At 42.9% G+C, this 16,732-nt stretch overlaps 1 protein-coding gene across 3 annotated transcripts in view; it reads right to left on the bottom strand.

The window, feature by feature from the left end:
* nnt (nicotinamide nucleotide transhydrogenase) overlaps positions 1-16,732 on the bottom strand; it is a 335,122-nt gene that overhangs the window by 300,068 nt on the left and 18,322 nt on the right. For all 3 annotated transcript variants that reach the window (XM_083794109.1, XM_083794108.1, XM_083794107.1), the window contains exons 12-16: positions 15,307-15,417; positions 7,906-8,051; positions 6,238-6,433; positions 4,607-4,840; positions 1,884-2,044 (exon numbers count right to left, since the gene is read on the bottom strand). In XM_083794109.1, coding sequence (XP_083650235.1) covers positions 1,884-2,044; positions 4,607-4,840; positions 6,238-6,433; positions 7,906-8,051; positions 15,307-15,417 — 848 coding nt within the window. The remainder of the gene's footprint in view (positions 1-1,883; positions 2,045-4,606; positions 4,841-6,237; positions 6,434-7,905; positions 8,052-15,306; positions 15,418-16,732) is intronic.

The raw sequence follows: 16,732 nt of genomic DNA, 5'->3' as shown, positions 1-16,732 counted from the left end.
TAGGCAGTAGGTGCTCAGCTACAAATAGAACTTACATCTTTTTAGTTTAGGCAGTGGGTGCTCAGCTACAAATATAACTTAAATCTTTTTAGTTTAGGCAGTAGGTGCTCAGCTACAAATATAACTTAAATCTTTTTAGTTTAGGCAGTAGGTGCTCAGCTACAAATATAACTTAAATCTTTTTAGTTTAGGCAGTAGGTGCTCAGCTACAAATATAACTTACATCTTTTTAGTTTAGGCAGTAGGTGCTCAGCTACAAATAGAACTTACATCTTTTTAGTTTAGGCAGTAGGTGCTCAGCTACAAATAGAACTTAAATCTTTTTAGTTTAGGCAGTAGGTGCTCAGCTACAAATATAACTTAAATCTTTTTAGTTTAGGCAGTAGGTGCTCAGCTACAAATATAACTTAAATCTTTTTAGTTTAGGCAGTAGGTGCTCAGCTACAAATATAACTTAAATCTTTTTAGTTTAGGCAGTAGGTGCTCAGCTACAAATAGAACTTACATCTTTTTAGTTTAGGCAGTAGGTGCTCAGCTACAAATAGAACTTAAATCTTTTTAGTTTAGGCAGTAGGTGCTCAGCTACAAATATAACTTAAATCTTTTTAGTTTAGGCAGTAGGTGCTCAGCTACAAATATAACTTAAATCTTTTTAGTTTAGGCAGTAGGTGCTCAGCTACAAATATAACTTAAATCTTTTTAGTTTAGGCAGTAGGTGCTCAGCTACAAATATAACTTAAATCTTTTTAGTTTAGGCAGTAGGTGCTCAGCTACAAATATAACTTAAATCTTTTTAGTTTAGGCAGTAGGTGCTCAGCTACAAATAGAACTTACATCTTTTTAGTTTAGGCAGTAGGTGCTCAGCTACAAATACAACTTAAATCTTTTTAGTTTAGGCAGTAGGTGCTCAGCTACAAATACAACTTAAATCTTTTTAGTTTAGGCAGTAGGTGCTCAGCTACAAATATAACTTAAATCTTTTTAGTTTAGGCAGTGGGTGCTCAGCTACAAATATAACTTAAATCTTTTTAGTTTAGGCAGTAGGTGCTCAGCTACAAATATAACTTAAATCTTTTTAGTTTAGGGCCTAAACTAAAAAGATTTAAGTTATATTTGTAGCTGAGCACCTACTGCCTAAACTAAAAAGATTTAAGTTCTATTTGTAGCTGAGCACCCACTGCCTAAACTAAAAAGATTTAAGTTCTATTTGTAGCTGAGCACCTACTGCCTAAACTAAAAAGAATTCAGTTATATTTGTAGCTGAGCACCTACTGCCTAAACTAAAAAGATTTAAGTTATATTTGTAGCTGAGCACCTACTGCCTAAACTTTAGGCAGTAGGTGCTCAGCTACAAATATAACTTAAATCTTTTTAGTTTAGGCAGTAGGTGCTCAGCTACAAATATAACTGAATTCTTTTTAGTTTAGGCAGTAGGTGCTCAGCTACAAATAGAACTTAAATCTTTTTAGTTTAGGCAGTGGGTGCTCAGCTACAAATAGAACTTAAATCTTTTTAGTTTAGGCAGTGGGTGCTCAGCTACAATTAGAACTTAAATCAAATAAAACCCAAGTGGCCAAAGCGGCACTCCAAACTAAAGGAAACGCTTTGGCGTTTCGGCCTCAGCCTTCCTCGGAGGAGATTTAAAAGTCTTGCAGCCTATATTTTGGAGTGCCGCTTTTTTTCCACTGTGGTGGTATTTGATTTAAATAACCAAAAACAGCTTGTAGACGGGCTGTGTGTGCAACACGGCATTCTGGCATTCTATGGAATCCAAATGACTGAAATCAGTTGTGGCGACTGAGAACTTTAGCGCATGCAGACATTAAAGTCTGCATGCACACACACGCACACCACAAACATGCACACACACGTGCGCAGTATACCATGACAGCAGAGAGGGCAGAGACTGATCCGAGACAAGTGATGCCCATGGTGTAGCTGGGATCCATCATGTATGGAATGATCCCTCCAATGCTGGCTGCCATCAGGCTGGCGTTCAGAACATGACGACCAGGCAGCATCAAGGGAGAGCTGCTCAGAACGCCTGCAAAACACGATATAATGTAGGACGGAGACAGAGGAAGAAGAGACAAATAAATTAGACCATACATGGGCAACTGGCGCGGGCTGGGGGCCCCACACTTAACACAATCCCTACTTTTGGTGGAATGCTCCGCCATAAGGAATGTAATAACCTTCCGCTCCTGTCGGAATTCTCCGCCAGATAAGCTTTATTATTGATATCAATACGTTTCGCACGACAAAACCATGGAGAGCTCCGTAGATTTAGAGTTTTTCAGCTTTTTAGTCCGCCTGTATACAAGAAGTGAACGGCAGTGCGTGCGTGCAAAACCTGTCTAGGATCGCTGAAGAAGGAAAGGCCAAGCAACCCGGTTTGATATCAATAATAAAGCTTATATGACAGAACGTTCTGTCATGAGCAGTTTCACTGCTGGAACGTGGACGTCTTTGGTATTACCTTGCGTGCTGTGCCCAAGACGTCTGTGGGATTCTTTATTATGTACGTTAACAGCGTGGTGCCAAAGTTTGTGTTATTGCCATTGAGAATGCATTGGGCGTTTAAGTTAAATAACTCAGAAACTATAAAACATTTTAAAGTAAAAAGTTCCAGCATGTGTCTCCACAGTCAGCTGAATTATAAAAAGTGTGAATGTAGTTTCTAGGTGAAAGTGATTTTTTGAAAGTTTTGCGTGGGATCACAAAGTGTATACCCATTGACTGAACTATAACCACCCATTTAAGCACAATATACTGTATATGTCATCGTATCACACATAAATTATCAAAACATTTTTTAAACGGTCATTGTCCACCATGACATGCACAACATTTAAAGTGGTTTAAGCGTACTGTAGAATGAAGCGGCACATTTCAAAACCTGTTTATGGGAATTGCATGACAAATCTTCTGTTCTCCATTAATAGCGACCACCACCATGTTGCTCCACAGTGTGGTTTTGTCCTTGTGCTGTAATGAATTGCAGGTGAGGTTTCCTCAGAACCATGATGTTCAATTAGTATCAGCCTTGAACACTTTATCACTGTGGTTACTGTGAAGTGAACTGTGTGGAGGAGCAATTTCTCCCTGTCGGGTCCAAGGGGATTTAACCAGCAACCTTATGTTATCTAGTCCAGTGGTTGTCAACCTTTTTAAGGCTGCAACCCCCACCCCCAATAAACTGGGGGGGGGGGGGGGGTACCCCCACTCCGACAAGAACTCAAGCACTTGGAATTGTAGGAGTTGAAGCAAAACACTTCAGGGCGGCTGTGGCTCAGGAGGTAGAGCAGGTCGTCCAATGATCCCTGTGTCGGCGGTTCGACTGTAAAGTGTTTTGAGCACTTGGCGCTATAAAAATGCAATTCATAATTATTTCGACAAACAATTAGAAATGATGTGGGGGAGCCCACAGGTTGAGAACCACTGCTCTAGTCTACAGCTGCGTGTTAACACTTCCAGTGCGCCGGGATTTTTCAAACATAAATACGCCCCAAAACCGGGAAGGCATAATCTTCCGTTACTACCTACCTCGCGCTGTCACATCTCATCTCTCTTTCTAGAAGCGGTTATATTCCAAACGAGTCAGACATGAAGACAGAACATTGTCGTTTGATCAAAACCATGGAGAGCGCCGTAGATTTAGAGTAAAGAGACAGTTTAGTCGTGAACGGCAGTGCGCGTGCGCAAAACATGTGTAGGATCGCTGAAGAAGGCATGGCCAAGATGTCATGGGCTTCCTACGGGGGTAATTCTAAGGACGTGTTGGGAGCACAAAGTGTTAAAGGATAATTCCATGCTAGAATGCTTTCTTATCTTTCTTACCTTTCTTTGTAGTTGTTACGTCCCCACCAAAGAGGTCCAGGTGTTTTTTTGTGCAAAAACTGCTAGTTCGCTTATTTCCATCGAAAGAAGTAGTAAACTGTGCCGCTTGGGATATTATTTACATTATGAAGAGAGGATATATACAAAGAAATTATAATTTTGAGTCGATGGAAATAAGCGAATTAGCACAACACCCCATAGCCCCATTCAATTCCCATTCAATTCAATGCAATTCATTTAGGGCTTATGGTAGGGGAAATAGCCGATAAGGAGCTTTTGCACAAAAAAACACCTGGACCTCTTTGGTGGGGACGTAACAACTACAAAGAAAGGTAAGAAAGCCTTTTAGTATGGAATTCTCACCGGACTGGTAATCCAGTCGCAGTGTGCCGCGGGTTCGACTCCCGGACCCGACACGGCCTTTACTGCATGTCATCCCCCCATCTCTCTCCCGTTTCCTGTCAGCCTACTGTCTGTCCCTTCAAAAATCAATAAAAGGCGTAAGCCGCAAAAACATATCTTAAAAAAAAAAAAAGTAACTAAGTTTAGCTGTGCATGAATCGTGCGCGCACACACACACACACACACACACACACACACACACACACACACACACACACACACACACACACACACACACACACACACACACACACACACACACACACACACACACACACACACACACACACACACACACACACACACACACACACACACACACACACACACACACACACACACACACGTTTCCACAGGCACTCACCTTGCAGTTTGCCATACGCAACCAAGGAGCCACTGAACGTGACCCCGCCGATGAAAGTGCCAAAGTAAGCGATGATCTTGGTCAGGTTGGCAGCAGGGTCCGTGGCAAAGTGGGGGAACTCGATCATGTATTCCGCCACGCAGGTCAGCACGGCGGCCAGTCCAACCAAGCTGTGGAAGGCAGCGACCAGCTGAGGAAGATCTGTGATCTGGATCTTCTTAGCAATACCCAGGCCTTGAGAGAGAGAGGACAGATACAGAAAGGACCCCCATAAATATATGTAATTGGCCGCCAACCCCCATTTGAAAATATGTTGTTCCAGGGACCCCCCAGAAGCAAATATACGAGTTAAAAAACGTTCACTCTGAAATAATATATATATATTCATTTTCACGATTTTAAAAAAATAGCTAAAGTATAACATAATGCTTAAAACACCAACAGGTGTTTTAAGCACACACTTTTTAGAACTACCTAAAAGTCCTATATTGGTCAGATGGAACCTAGCAAGGAACAAAAAGGCCCCACAAAAAATAAGGTTTGTGTGCAGATACAATGACAACCATTCAGTCACCCACAATGCATGCGCAGCTGCGCGCGCACACAATGCGGTGGTGCTGGGAAACAGGTCGCTCGCTCTGTGGAACCAGGTGTTGCCGATGTGGGCTAATTTGGTGGAATTCCGTGTTTGTGAGTAGGCCTCCAATCGGTGTATATTTGTGTTGTCTGTGCGTGTGTGTGTGTGTGTGTGTGGGGGGGGGGGGGTGGATCGCTGGGGGCCTTGCAAGGTTAACGCGGGGCATCTGGAAATGCACCGTTGGTCTGATTGTAGAGTTTAGTCTGGGTTTAGGCTTTGTTACTGGAACAATTAGCATTCAAATTGAAATGAGAGAGAGAGTGACTCAGACACGATGCTGACCATTCCCACAAAGCTCCAGCATCTGCCCAGAGCGAGGTTAGTCACGTTGTGGTTGATGTAAACATCACAGAATGGCTCTGAACGCAGAACACCTGTGTTGCTCCATATGGCCCGAGCTAAGACCAGACAAACAGACATCACGCAAAAAAAAACCTTGTGCACTTAACCACCCTACCGGGGACCACCAGTGGTCCTTGAGGGGGTTCCAGGTCGTCCCCGGCTAAATGATGGAGAGTTGGTAACCAAATGGAGGACCCTTATAGATCTTTACGGGTCCATTCCATTTGGGTTTCATTTTACGCTCTCAAGAGTTACTTTATTGTTAAACATCTGCATTACTTACAAGAAGTCTACACAATTACAGAATGTAGAAGAATTTAACGTTTGCCAACAGCATATTGAATTGTGGACAAAATCTTAGCCAACGATAACAAAATATTCTTCAGTTTTGTGTCTTAGAGGCTAAATCTTATCAAACGGTGGTCCGTGACTCAAATACCCAATAAATAATGGGCCTTGATATGAAAAGGGTTGAAAACCACTGCAACAGACGGTCTACAAGCTTGTGACGTGTTTTGAGCTTGTAGAACGGAGCTACTCGGTCGCCGTTGTATCAATTACTCACACAAGCTAATGTAGGCAAACGAGAGAAGAAAAGTCACAAAACCCAGTCACGAGTCGACGCATACAAAAAACACACACAAACACTCACCGACTGTGCCACCCATGGCCATGGCCAAGCCCATCTGTGCCATGAGCTCGGGACAGGGTTTCAGGGCACCCAGGGTAGCGGCGATGCCCCCTGCCACGCCCATCATACCCAGGGTGTTCCCCAGACGGGCCGTCTTCTGGTTGGACAGACCTGCCAGGGCTCCCACACAGCACAGGCCTGAACCAAGGTACATCATCTAAAAGGAAAGAACGGCATGATGAAGGGTAAGGATGTGGAATGACTGGAACGGGGCCTAAAAGGCCAGCACATGTTTACTAAGGGATTTTAGAGCAGAGGCTACCAGCTAGAATTATAATGACACCAGGTCAGGTTCAATGGACAGCATGGAAGTACTTCCCACCATCCATGTATTATTCATTTATTCATTCATCCTTCCTATTCTGCCACAACGTTCACACGGGAAGCTACAAAGCTACACAGTGTATTTGTAGCATTAAGCAGCAGGAGGACCCCTTTAGCAGTCGTTTATTGTTGGCACAACCGCTACAAACGTCCAACACATTATACAATGAATGACTCACCTAATGCTGCAGGTTCCATGTTTAACTAATTCCAAAGTGTGTAGCCTACATTGTATAAGTGACAGATGCATGGTTTCCATATTGTAAATATGATTTCCATATTCCATAGTCAAAGTCTCTTGAATAGTTTTCATGTCGTTTTAGTCACCTGGAATGTTTTAGTGTTAGTCTAGTTTTAGTCTACTAAATATCACAAGATTTAGTCGACTAAAATGTATTTTGGCAGGTCTTGATGCCGTCGTAATGACTGATTTTACACTTGCTGAAAATAGTAGATCTACAAGCACACAACGCGTCACAGCACGACGCGTTGTGTGCTTGTAGATCTGCTATTTTCAGCATGCACCCAATTATAAAATGACTGGATCTCTTGTCCACTAGTCCCTTCCTAGCATTTTAGTCTAGTTTGTATCGTTAGTTGACAAAATTGTCAATACATTTAGTCTCAGTTTTAGTCATCATAGCTTAGTTTTCATTTAGTTTACATTTAGTTTTCGGCAGTGAAAAAAAGGTAGTCGACGAACATTTTTCGACAAAAACAACACTGCGAGCAAGAGCCTGACATGGGGAGCCATTGACCTTATGCACACCGCAGTCATCTTGAGCCTGACATGGGGAGCCATTGACCTTATGCACACCGCAGTCATCTTGAGCCTGACATGGGGAGCCATTGACCTTATGCACACCGCAGTCATCTTGAGCCTGACATGGGGAGCCATTGACCTTATGCACACCGCAGTCATCTTGAGCCTGACATGGGGAGCCATTGACCTTATGCACACCGCAGTCATCTTGAGCCTGACATGGGGAGCCATTGACCTTATGCACACCGCAGTCATCTTGAGCCTGACATGGGGAGCCATTGACCTTATGCACACCGCGGCCATCTTGCCAGCAAGGTGCTAACTAGGTGCAACTTCCCATTGGCAGCCCATTCATCCAAACAGAAAAGTCCTATCTACTTGAACAACGTCAAACTCACCAACATTGCAGCTGTACGGAAAGCTTGAATTATCCTCTTTCAATCTGTAAAGTTTTTTGTTAGTACAGTTATTTCCCCAGGTAAAAAGGTGCCAGGGGTCACAGCCCCATTGTATAGTAAACCCACCACACTGTCAAGTCACACCTGTTCAATGTTGTATCCGGCCTGCAGGGCGGCGCCGTAGCCTCCGACGAAGACGCCGGTGGGAAGCAGGTAGAGGTAGTTGTACTCGGGAGGATCGGTGGGCCGTTTGAACATGTCCAGCATCTTCTGGGTTACCAGGAAACCACCTGGGTCACGGAGAGGGAGAGGAGAGTGTCATTTACATGTAATTAGACAGATTAACTGTTTTGGATGTCATCAGACCATTTAATAGCCGTCATCAGCCATTATCAAGACCATGCAATGGAGCCAGTATGGACATTTCCTACATATAGAGGGTATGCGCATGCATAAAGTCTATGGCAAATCGAGTGGCAAAGTGATTTTAACGTCGTTTAACGTCGTATAATACAATCAGAATGTGACCAGTGCCAACAAAACATGCCTCATGTCGCCTTTTCCATTTTTCAGATTTTTACAGATTATTAAAGTACAGAATGTAAGCTTTCATATGATGTATCATTCAATGAAATTGGACAATAATTGAAGGAGATATAACCATTTTAAAATGACTGGGGCCTTTCACCCAAAGCTGAGAAAAGCCCTTTTCAATATTCACAACATTTTATCACCTTAGAGCTGGACAGAAGTGGGTGTGACAATGGGAGGGACAAGAGACAATAGGACGTTTTAGCTGTCAACAGTGCAACACTAGAAACACTGACATGTTTAAGCCAGTAGAACAAACAATGCAATTTGTAAGGTGCCCCAATAAACCCTTTTGAAAGTACTAAGTATTAAATACTAAGTATAAGTATTCAAGTATTAAATATTAAGTTAAGTGTTCAATTTAACTTATACACTACCTGGTTGTAAATAGCTGCAGTACACCATTTTATGCAGGTCTACTTTAAGCAATCAAAGTCAGACAATTGACCCAGTATTTTAAATAAATAAAATCGACGCATCAGGCTATGATGTTGTGCGCTTGTAGATTTGCTATTTTAATAAACAGATCTGTCCACATGCAGTCACAATGCCTGGTGTCTATTTAGTGTGCAAGGGTTACATCCGGTCTAAAGGCCACCCACTGTCTGCGCTGATTTATATACACAATACATACACGATCCGTATCCTCCCCTCACCGGATGTTGAATTAACAGTACTAACGGCCGTATTTGAAAAGACGTATCCAATCTTTTACACAATAAACCGATTTCCGACATTTCCTTTTCACTTGATACCGTTTCGTAGAGAGGGCCTACACAAACGTTCTATATACCAAATGAAAGCCTGCATTTCATAGTTTACATAGTATATAACCTTTTTTTAAATGAGCAAGAAATGAGCGAGTTGTGATTAAAAGAAAAGACGTGTGATCTCTTTGCTCTTTAACACACAGACGGCTAGCTAACTAGGCTAGCTAGCTTCTAGCCTGTTGTTTGTTGGTGAAAGACTCCAAGCTGGGAAGTGTATTTCAGCGAGTAGCTATACGTGGTTTTGTTTATTTTCTGTAAAGTCTAACCCAAATGCTCCTCCATACTATACTATAGCCATGTAGAATACTTCTGTGTTTACAAACACAAGCACGCTAATGGGCGGTGATCAGAGCGTGAAACCTGAGGACAAAGAGATTCCAGGACCAATTGTAAACAACATGCAAATCTCGGAACTGCGCTCTTCTGCCCCAGAAACTTGTTAAAAAACAAGCCCACTTTGACGTATAAATGTATACATTTCATTTGCCCAAATGAACAATCTGTTTGAATGAAAACCTTCTTCAACATTCAAACTGTATAAATATGAAAAAAAAAGAAAATCACATAAAAAAAAAAAACGAGTTTATTTATTGATTTAAGGCATGTTCATTCTGGCGACATGAGGCATGTTTTGTTGGCACTGGTCACAGATAGGACTTTTATGTTTGGATGTATGGGCTGTCATAAAGGCCAGAAAGTAGCTTTTCGCCACTCAGTGGGCGTTCCTGCATAACTTCCGGGTATGATGATGATGATGTCATGCGCATACCCTTTATTGACGTCGTTGTCAGCTACTGTCCGAGGTCCCGTTGTCCGACTACTAACTCTATTACTAACCCTAAATCTAACCCTAACCCCAGTCTTAACCGGCCGCGTAAGTAAACAACGTTTTTAAGTAGTAATTAGTATAGTGAGTAATTTCACTTCCGCTTTTCCTAGTCGTCTACTGGCGGTAGGCAGCATTGTAGGACATGTCCATATTTGGTGATAAGGAACATACGGTATTGGTGATTATCGGTCGACATTGGAAGCCGGGAGATGCAGGGTTCATCATGTTGACCTGCTGGTATCCTATAGTGTTCAATGTACAGATTAGTATTTATTATTGTTATGTGTTCTTATAATGTTTAGAGTAGACTGATGACAGGTTCTTGGTTTCCCTGTGATCCTAGATTACCATCTCTATGATGCATTTGATGTATTACGGTAACTTGAATGTGAATCACTCTCTGGATCCAAAGTGTCTGCGACTGCTAAATGCTCAAATTGAATAAATTGTGATGGTGATGGAGGTTGGTGATTGTGAGGTTGGAAAGACAGGGTGAGAGACAGGGTGGTAGTGGTTGAGTGATACAAAAAAAAGGGATTCCTTTCAAGTCGACAGGCGTTTGTAGACCAATGGATGACACCCAATCCCAATGTTAGGAATCAAACCACTTAAGCCCTACTGTACATGTACTGAACATTTTCCCACCGTTTCAACTCCATGCCCGAGATAATGACATTAATCTACCTTTGTCAGGTCGCCATGCCCGAGAGAACGAGATTTGATTAATTGGCATTAATAGAGTGTTTAAAAAAAAAAGTCCACGTAAAAAACAGCCAAATCCCCACGTGCACGCATGCACGCACGTCGTCTTTAGTGACATTATGGCTCATAATGCGATGAAATGGGCATGATCGGGCGCTATAGGCCTCGGTAGAGCAGGGGGCTCGATTAGTTTCACTTTCAACCAAAACAACAAGCGGGCTGGCGCACCTGCTACCTGAATCTCTACTGCCAAATGAAATCTCTACCCCCCCCCCCCCCCCCCCCTGGCGTTGAAATACTTTAAACTGAATACTTTGGAAATGTTTGCCCAAAATAGGGACGGCAGGTTGAAAATGTGGTTAATCAGAGAGTGCTTCATGGCAGTGTAAATATTTTAACGAGAAACCACCGAAAGTATCAAACCAAGACCAGACATTATTCTTTAGTAAGTAAAGGGACGATCACATTACGGCTTCTCACCCCCCCCCCCCCCCCCCCCTCACACATCACGCACGCACACACACGTACGCTCCTACCTGTCTCTCTCCAGCTGCTCATCTAAATTTAGAGCTCAGTCCTCCCCCAGTTAAAACACAGCAGTAATAACAGTCTGACTATTATTACTTCAGTACGATCTGAGTCAATATATTAAGGATGGAGGAATGTGCAGGACGGAAATTTGAACAAGAGCAAGAAGCCAGGGAGCTTTTCTTTTATACATTATTTATAAGGCATTTCTCGGGAGCTATATTTAAATCGTTTTGAAGAATAAGACTACTAGTTATCACTGGCAGCCTGAACGCAAAGCCTGCGAAGCATTGCTTCTCAAAGTGGGGTCCATGGATCCTCAGGGGTCCTTGGGAGGGGTAGCAGGGGGACCCCAGCAAAATGAGTTATTATGGCGACACAATAATGTGAACACTTGCGCAGTCCTTGGTACAATAAAAAGCAAGACACTTGCACGTCTAAATGTGACGGGTACGTAGGAGGAGACCAAACGATTCAAGAAAAAAAACGATGTTTCTGTGTCAGTGGTGCTCAAACTATTTCATGTCAAGGACCCCCAGAATTATCTATCTGGCCGCAGACTCCCTCTGAAAATATGTTGTTCCAGGCACCCCCCCAGAAGCAAACATTATTTTTATTTTTTTTATATCCCACGATTTTGTAACCCAGTTTTCTTTTCATCGAGTGCCAATTGTCTAATGTAATCCTGGGCGCTACACTTCCTCTGCCAACCTGGGGGGGCAGCGGACTGACCTCATGCCTCCTTCTATGCATGAGGAGTCCAAGCTGCTTCTTTTTACCTGACAGAGGGGAATTTCCCCGGCCAGACGTAGCGCGTGGAAGGGACACGTTATTCCGACCAGTTCCTTTCCCCTCCATCAGGCGCCCGGCTGGCCAGGGGGAGGTAGTTTTAGAGACCAGGATTACGGCATGTTTTTGTGAGGGTATCTACCCTAGGGACACGGGGAGAACATGCAAACTCCACACAGAAAGGCCCTTTCGCCAACCCCCGCCTCGGGTATGGGCACTGATGACGCGGAGGAGGGAACACGCCGCCAGTGCCCACAGCGTCCCCAGCGGGAATCGAACCCAGGACCTTCTAGCTGTGAGGCGACAGCACTACCAACTGTGCCACCGTGCCCCCAGAAGCAAAGATTTGAGTTAAAAACATTTGCTCTGAAAGAATATAAATTCAAAGTTTTGCGCCACATTTTCACGAGTTTAAAAAAATAACTGATCTACAAGCTTGTAGCGCGGCACTCTTTGCCGCGCTATGAGCTTGTAGATCTGCTATTTTTTCAATAGTATGACATAATGCTTTAATACACCAAAAAGGGTTCCCGTACTGAATGGGTTAAAAAGGTTATTTCATCCAACCAGGAAACACTCCGGGAACAGGATAAACATACGGAATTGGAATGTATGAAACAAGATATATATGATATATGATATATATCAAGAGAAAAATTGGAAGTTGAACTCTATAAAACTGAAGCTGATAAATGGGCTCTTTATATACAGTGGGATTGGCAACCCACCTGAACGCCCGGGGTTATTTAATACATTAAATCAGAGTGCCCAGCAATTTATAGCAGCAGAGCACATTTAGCGACAGACCGGATGCTATCCCAGATGTAGCTGAAGTAGCTTGATGTAGCCAAAACACTCCCGAGGCGATCGACAACAATGGGAGGTATGATTAATTCTAACGCAACTAGCGACGGCTCCTCGATGGGCCCAGGACTTAAAGCCAAACAAATTCCCAAGATTGAAAAAGATTTTTTGCAAATCTGCACTGATCTCATTAAATGACCCCTATGAAATCCTCAGGACTGAAATCCGTCCCCAAGACTGAGAACTTTAAGCCCTGTGGGCCGTCTAAAACATAATCTTTTCTTAGAATTGGACGGAGTGATTTAGATCAAGAGTTATTCACGTTTTAAGATTTTAGATCTCACCCACTAAAATGGGACGATGACGTCCCACCGGAAAATAACATTGAATGATGCGCAATAGACGCTGCCAGCCTGTGGAGCGATGCGATTGGTTTTGATATCAATAATCTCTGCCCCTTTTTAATCAATCTCCGTCCTGAGCGCTCGGCGTTACCAATTGATTGAACGGAGAACTCTGTCCTTGCCGCTCAGGGTGTTCACTCAGGGCTACTGTAACTGTCAATAATATACAACATATTCCTAATTCCACTGCCCCACAGTGAGTCAAATACAATAATATACAACATATTCCTAATTCCACTGCCCCACAGTGAGTCAATAATATACAACATATTCCTAATTCCACTGCCCCACAGTGAGTCAAATACAATAATATACAACATATTCCTAATTCCACTGCCCCACAGTGAGTCAATAATATACAACATATTCCTAATTCCACTGCCCCACAGTGAGTCAATAATATACAACATATTCCTAATTCCACTGCCCCACAGTGAGTCAATAATATACAACATATTCCTAAATCCACTGCCCCACAGTGAGTCAAATACAATAATATACAACATATTCCTAAGTCCACTGCCCCACAGTGAGTCAATAATATACAACATATTCCTAATTCCACTGCCCCACAGTGAGTCAAATACAATAATATACAACATATTCCTAAATCCACTGCCCCACAGTGAGTCAAATACAATAATATACAACATATTCCTAATTCCACTGCCCCACAGTGAGTCAATAATATACAACATATTCCTAATTCCACTGCCCCACAGTGAGTCAAATAGGAAGGAAGAAAGAAGACCAAATGAAAATGTGGAGCGAACAGAGATTCCCGATTCATGCTCAGATTCAACTGAATAAAAAACGGCACTTCATCCATACAGGAGTTTTCCATTGCCCTTTTCTACCGCTGAACACAGTGGAGACACAGGGGAAGGGGGGGGGGAGGCGGGCGTCTGAAAGACTATACACTTCAGACGCTGGGTTTATTGAAAGTGAACTTCAGTGTTATGTTTGTGGCACAGTAAAAAGGATCGGATCGGAGAGGGGTATGTAGGTGCTTGTTCGGTGAGGGGTTGGTGTGGTGTGTGTATATGTGTGTGTGTGTGTGTGTGTGTGTGTGTGTGTGTGTGGGGGGGGGGCTCTTCCCAGACCTCACCGAGGAATGTTCGTTATTCTGTTCCCCTAAGGCGTTTATGGGTAGTGTGGTAGACCGCTTAGAGTTGTGCATGATGTGGAATCGAGCCACCGAGTGAACATAAAGAAGAAGAAAAAAAATTGAAATTAAACAACTGGTGCTTAAAAAAACAAAAAAAAGAGAGTAGATATTTCTATAAATGTTGTGGTATTTCTGGCACGCTTTTGTTGGAGGGAAAACTTAAAAGGTAGATCTGAGGGACTAATAAGTGGTTTTAACGGTCGTTGCCATAGGAACCGTGGCGGGATTCACATCCTCGCCGCGACCCCTGACCCCTGGGTGCGTCCTGGGGATCTCGCGCGGACGACAAGCTCCTCAGAACTCTTTGACGCACGCGGCCCAAATGGACCGACACCTTGGAACCAAAGTGGCCTCAGATGTCTGGATGAAAACGTCTTTGAAAGAATGCAACGTGTGTCTCGTATAGCCTTCCCAAAACGTCTGCATCAAAGTCTCCTCGTCAAGTCTCGATTCATGCCGCTGTCGTCGCGCTGCCCGGAAATAGCCGATCTGCAAGTTCAAGAGCTTGCAGATCGGGACATTGCTGTTGTGAACCGAGAAGCGGTTCACAGCCCTGCCCTGGAGGTACAGTCAAGTGTTCCAGAGGACGGTTATGAAGTGATGAGTATTCTAATAGCTACTGGAACACTTTGTCATTCTAATGAGAATTATTAAGGGTAATAGCGGGGATGAATGTGTGTGTGCACTGTGCACGTGTGTGTGCGTGCGTGTGTGTATGTGTGGTCTAAAGCCAAAGCCACAGACTCTGGTTTAAGCAGGTGAGTAGAATAAAGGGGGACAGCTGCAGCGTTTTGGTTCGAAAGCATGTTATTGTATAATTGATTAAAAAAACCACTTCAATCTTCGGCTAACGGTTGAAATTGTATTGGCTGAAAGTTGCTGTAATTGGCAAAGGGTGTCTGTCTGCGTGTGCGTGTGCATGTGTGTGTGTGTGTGTGTGTGTGTGTGTGTGTGTCTCACCAGCAATGTTGACGGAGGAGATGAAGGCAGCGAGAACAGCCAGTGTCTGGGCAGTGGTCTCTGGGGTGTAGGCTCCTCCCATCAGGGACAGACCACCCACAGCCGTCAGCCCTGCATGGAAGGAACACGTCGTCCATTAGTATCAGTAAATCCACAGCTTCAGAATGCGTCATGTATACTGTACTACTATACTCAACTGTACGTGCAATATATAAAAAGATAAGACATATATTTTACAATGCAATATTTATATGAATACAAATAAATCAAGAATAAAGAAAAACTTTAAATGACCCACATAAAACAATATAGGGCTATATATATATATACACACACACACCGGTAAATAAAAACTAATAAAAGACGTTAAATAATCCCCATGAAGTTTTTGTTTGCTCACTTTCGGTTCCCTTCTTCAGTTTTATTGCATTGCTTTTTTGTCTGACTGTTCTTCCCAACTCTATATTTTTTTCTTTTTTTAATAAATGTATTTATATATATATATATATATATATACACACACACACACACACATACATACATACAGTATATATTTCTGGGACAGATAGATTAGTAATATCATAATAAATTATGTATAGATCAGGGGGGCAGTCAGCCAGATATTTCGTGAAGCCTCATTTGAAATCGGTATTTCATATAATGGCCTGTTGTGGCGCTGGACTGGACCCAAAAAGCCCCATAGCTCCATAGAGGCCCATGTATTTTGGCCCAACTTCACCTAGACTGTATTACTTTAACCCATTCTGAACGGGAACCCATTTTGGTGTAGGTCTGCTATTTTTTGAAAAATCTAAGAACGACTGACATTTTTAGAATCTGATCTAGGGTCAGAATGGGTTGATCAGACCAGTGTGTGTCCTGTGGAAACCTCGTATGAATCTGATCTCAGGTCAGAATGGGTTAATCAGACCAGTGTGTGTCCAGTGGAAACCTCGTATGAATCTGATCTCAGGTCAGAATGGGTTAATAAACATGGTCATGAATACTTTCTTCTTCCAGTCACTAGTTTAAAGTCTCATTTCTAATGTCATAATATTCTTTTTGGAAAATTATGGTCCCATTAATTAAAAAAATGACCATAAAGGAAAAAAAAACATCGCGTATGTTCTGAGGGGCGTGGCTACCGTTACAGTCTATGATCGGGATTCCCCTCCCACTCGAGTCAAAATAAAAACCAACGGAGAAGAAGGGGGGAAGTCCCGCCTCGTTGTCTGGGCAGCCAATGGCCAGCTGGTCCAAAACGGAGCCAGCCAATGGCCAGCTGGTACCAAACGGATCTAGAAAGATGGCGACTTACAGTACAGGAATAACAGGCTTCATTTTACGTCCATGTTAGACCCGGCGAACGCTTTGTCCATATTTTTTACAGTCTATGGTATAGATAGAGATATACGTATATATTTTA

This window comes from Protomyctophum parallelum, assembly GCF_964188405.1.
Source record: "Protomyctophum parallelum genome assembly, chromosome: 21".
Lineage (NCBI taxonomy): Eukaryota > Metazoa > Chordata > Actinopteri > Myctophiformes > Myctophidae > Protomyctophum > Protomyctophum parallelum.
This window is presented reverse-complemented; position numbering and strand designations above follow the sequence as displayed.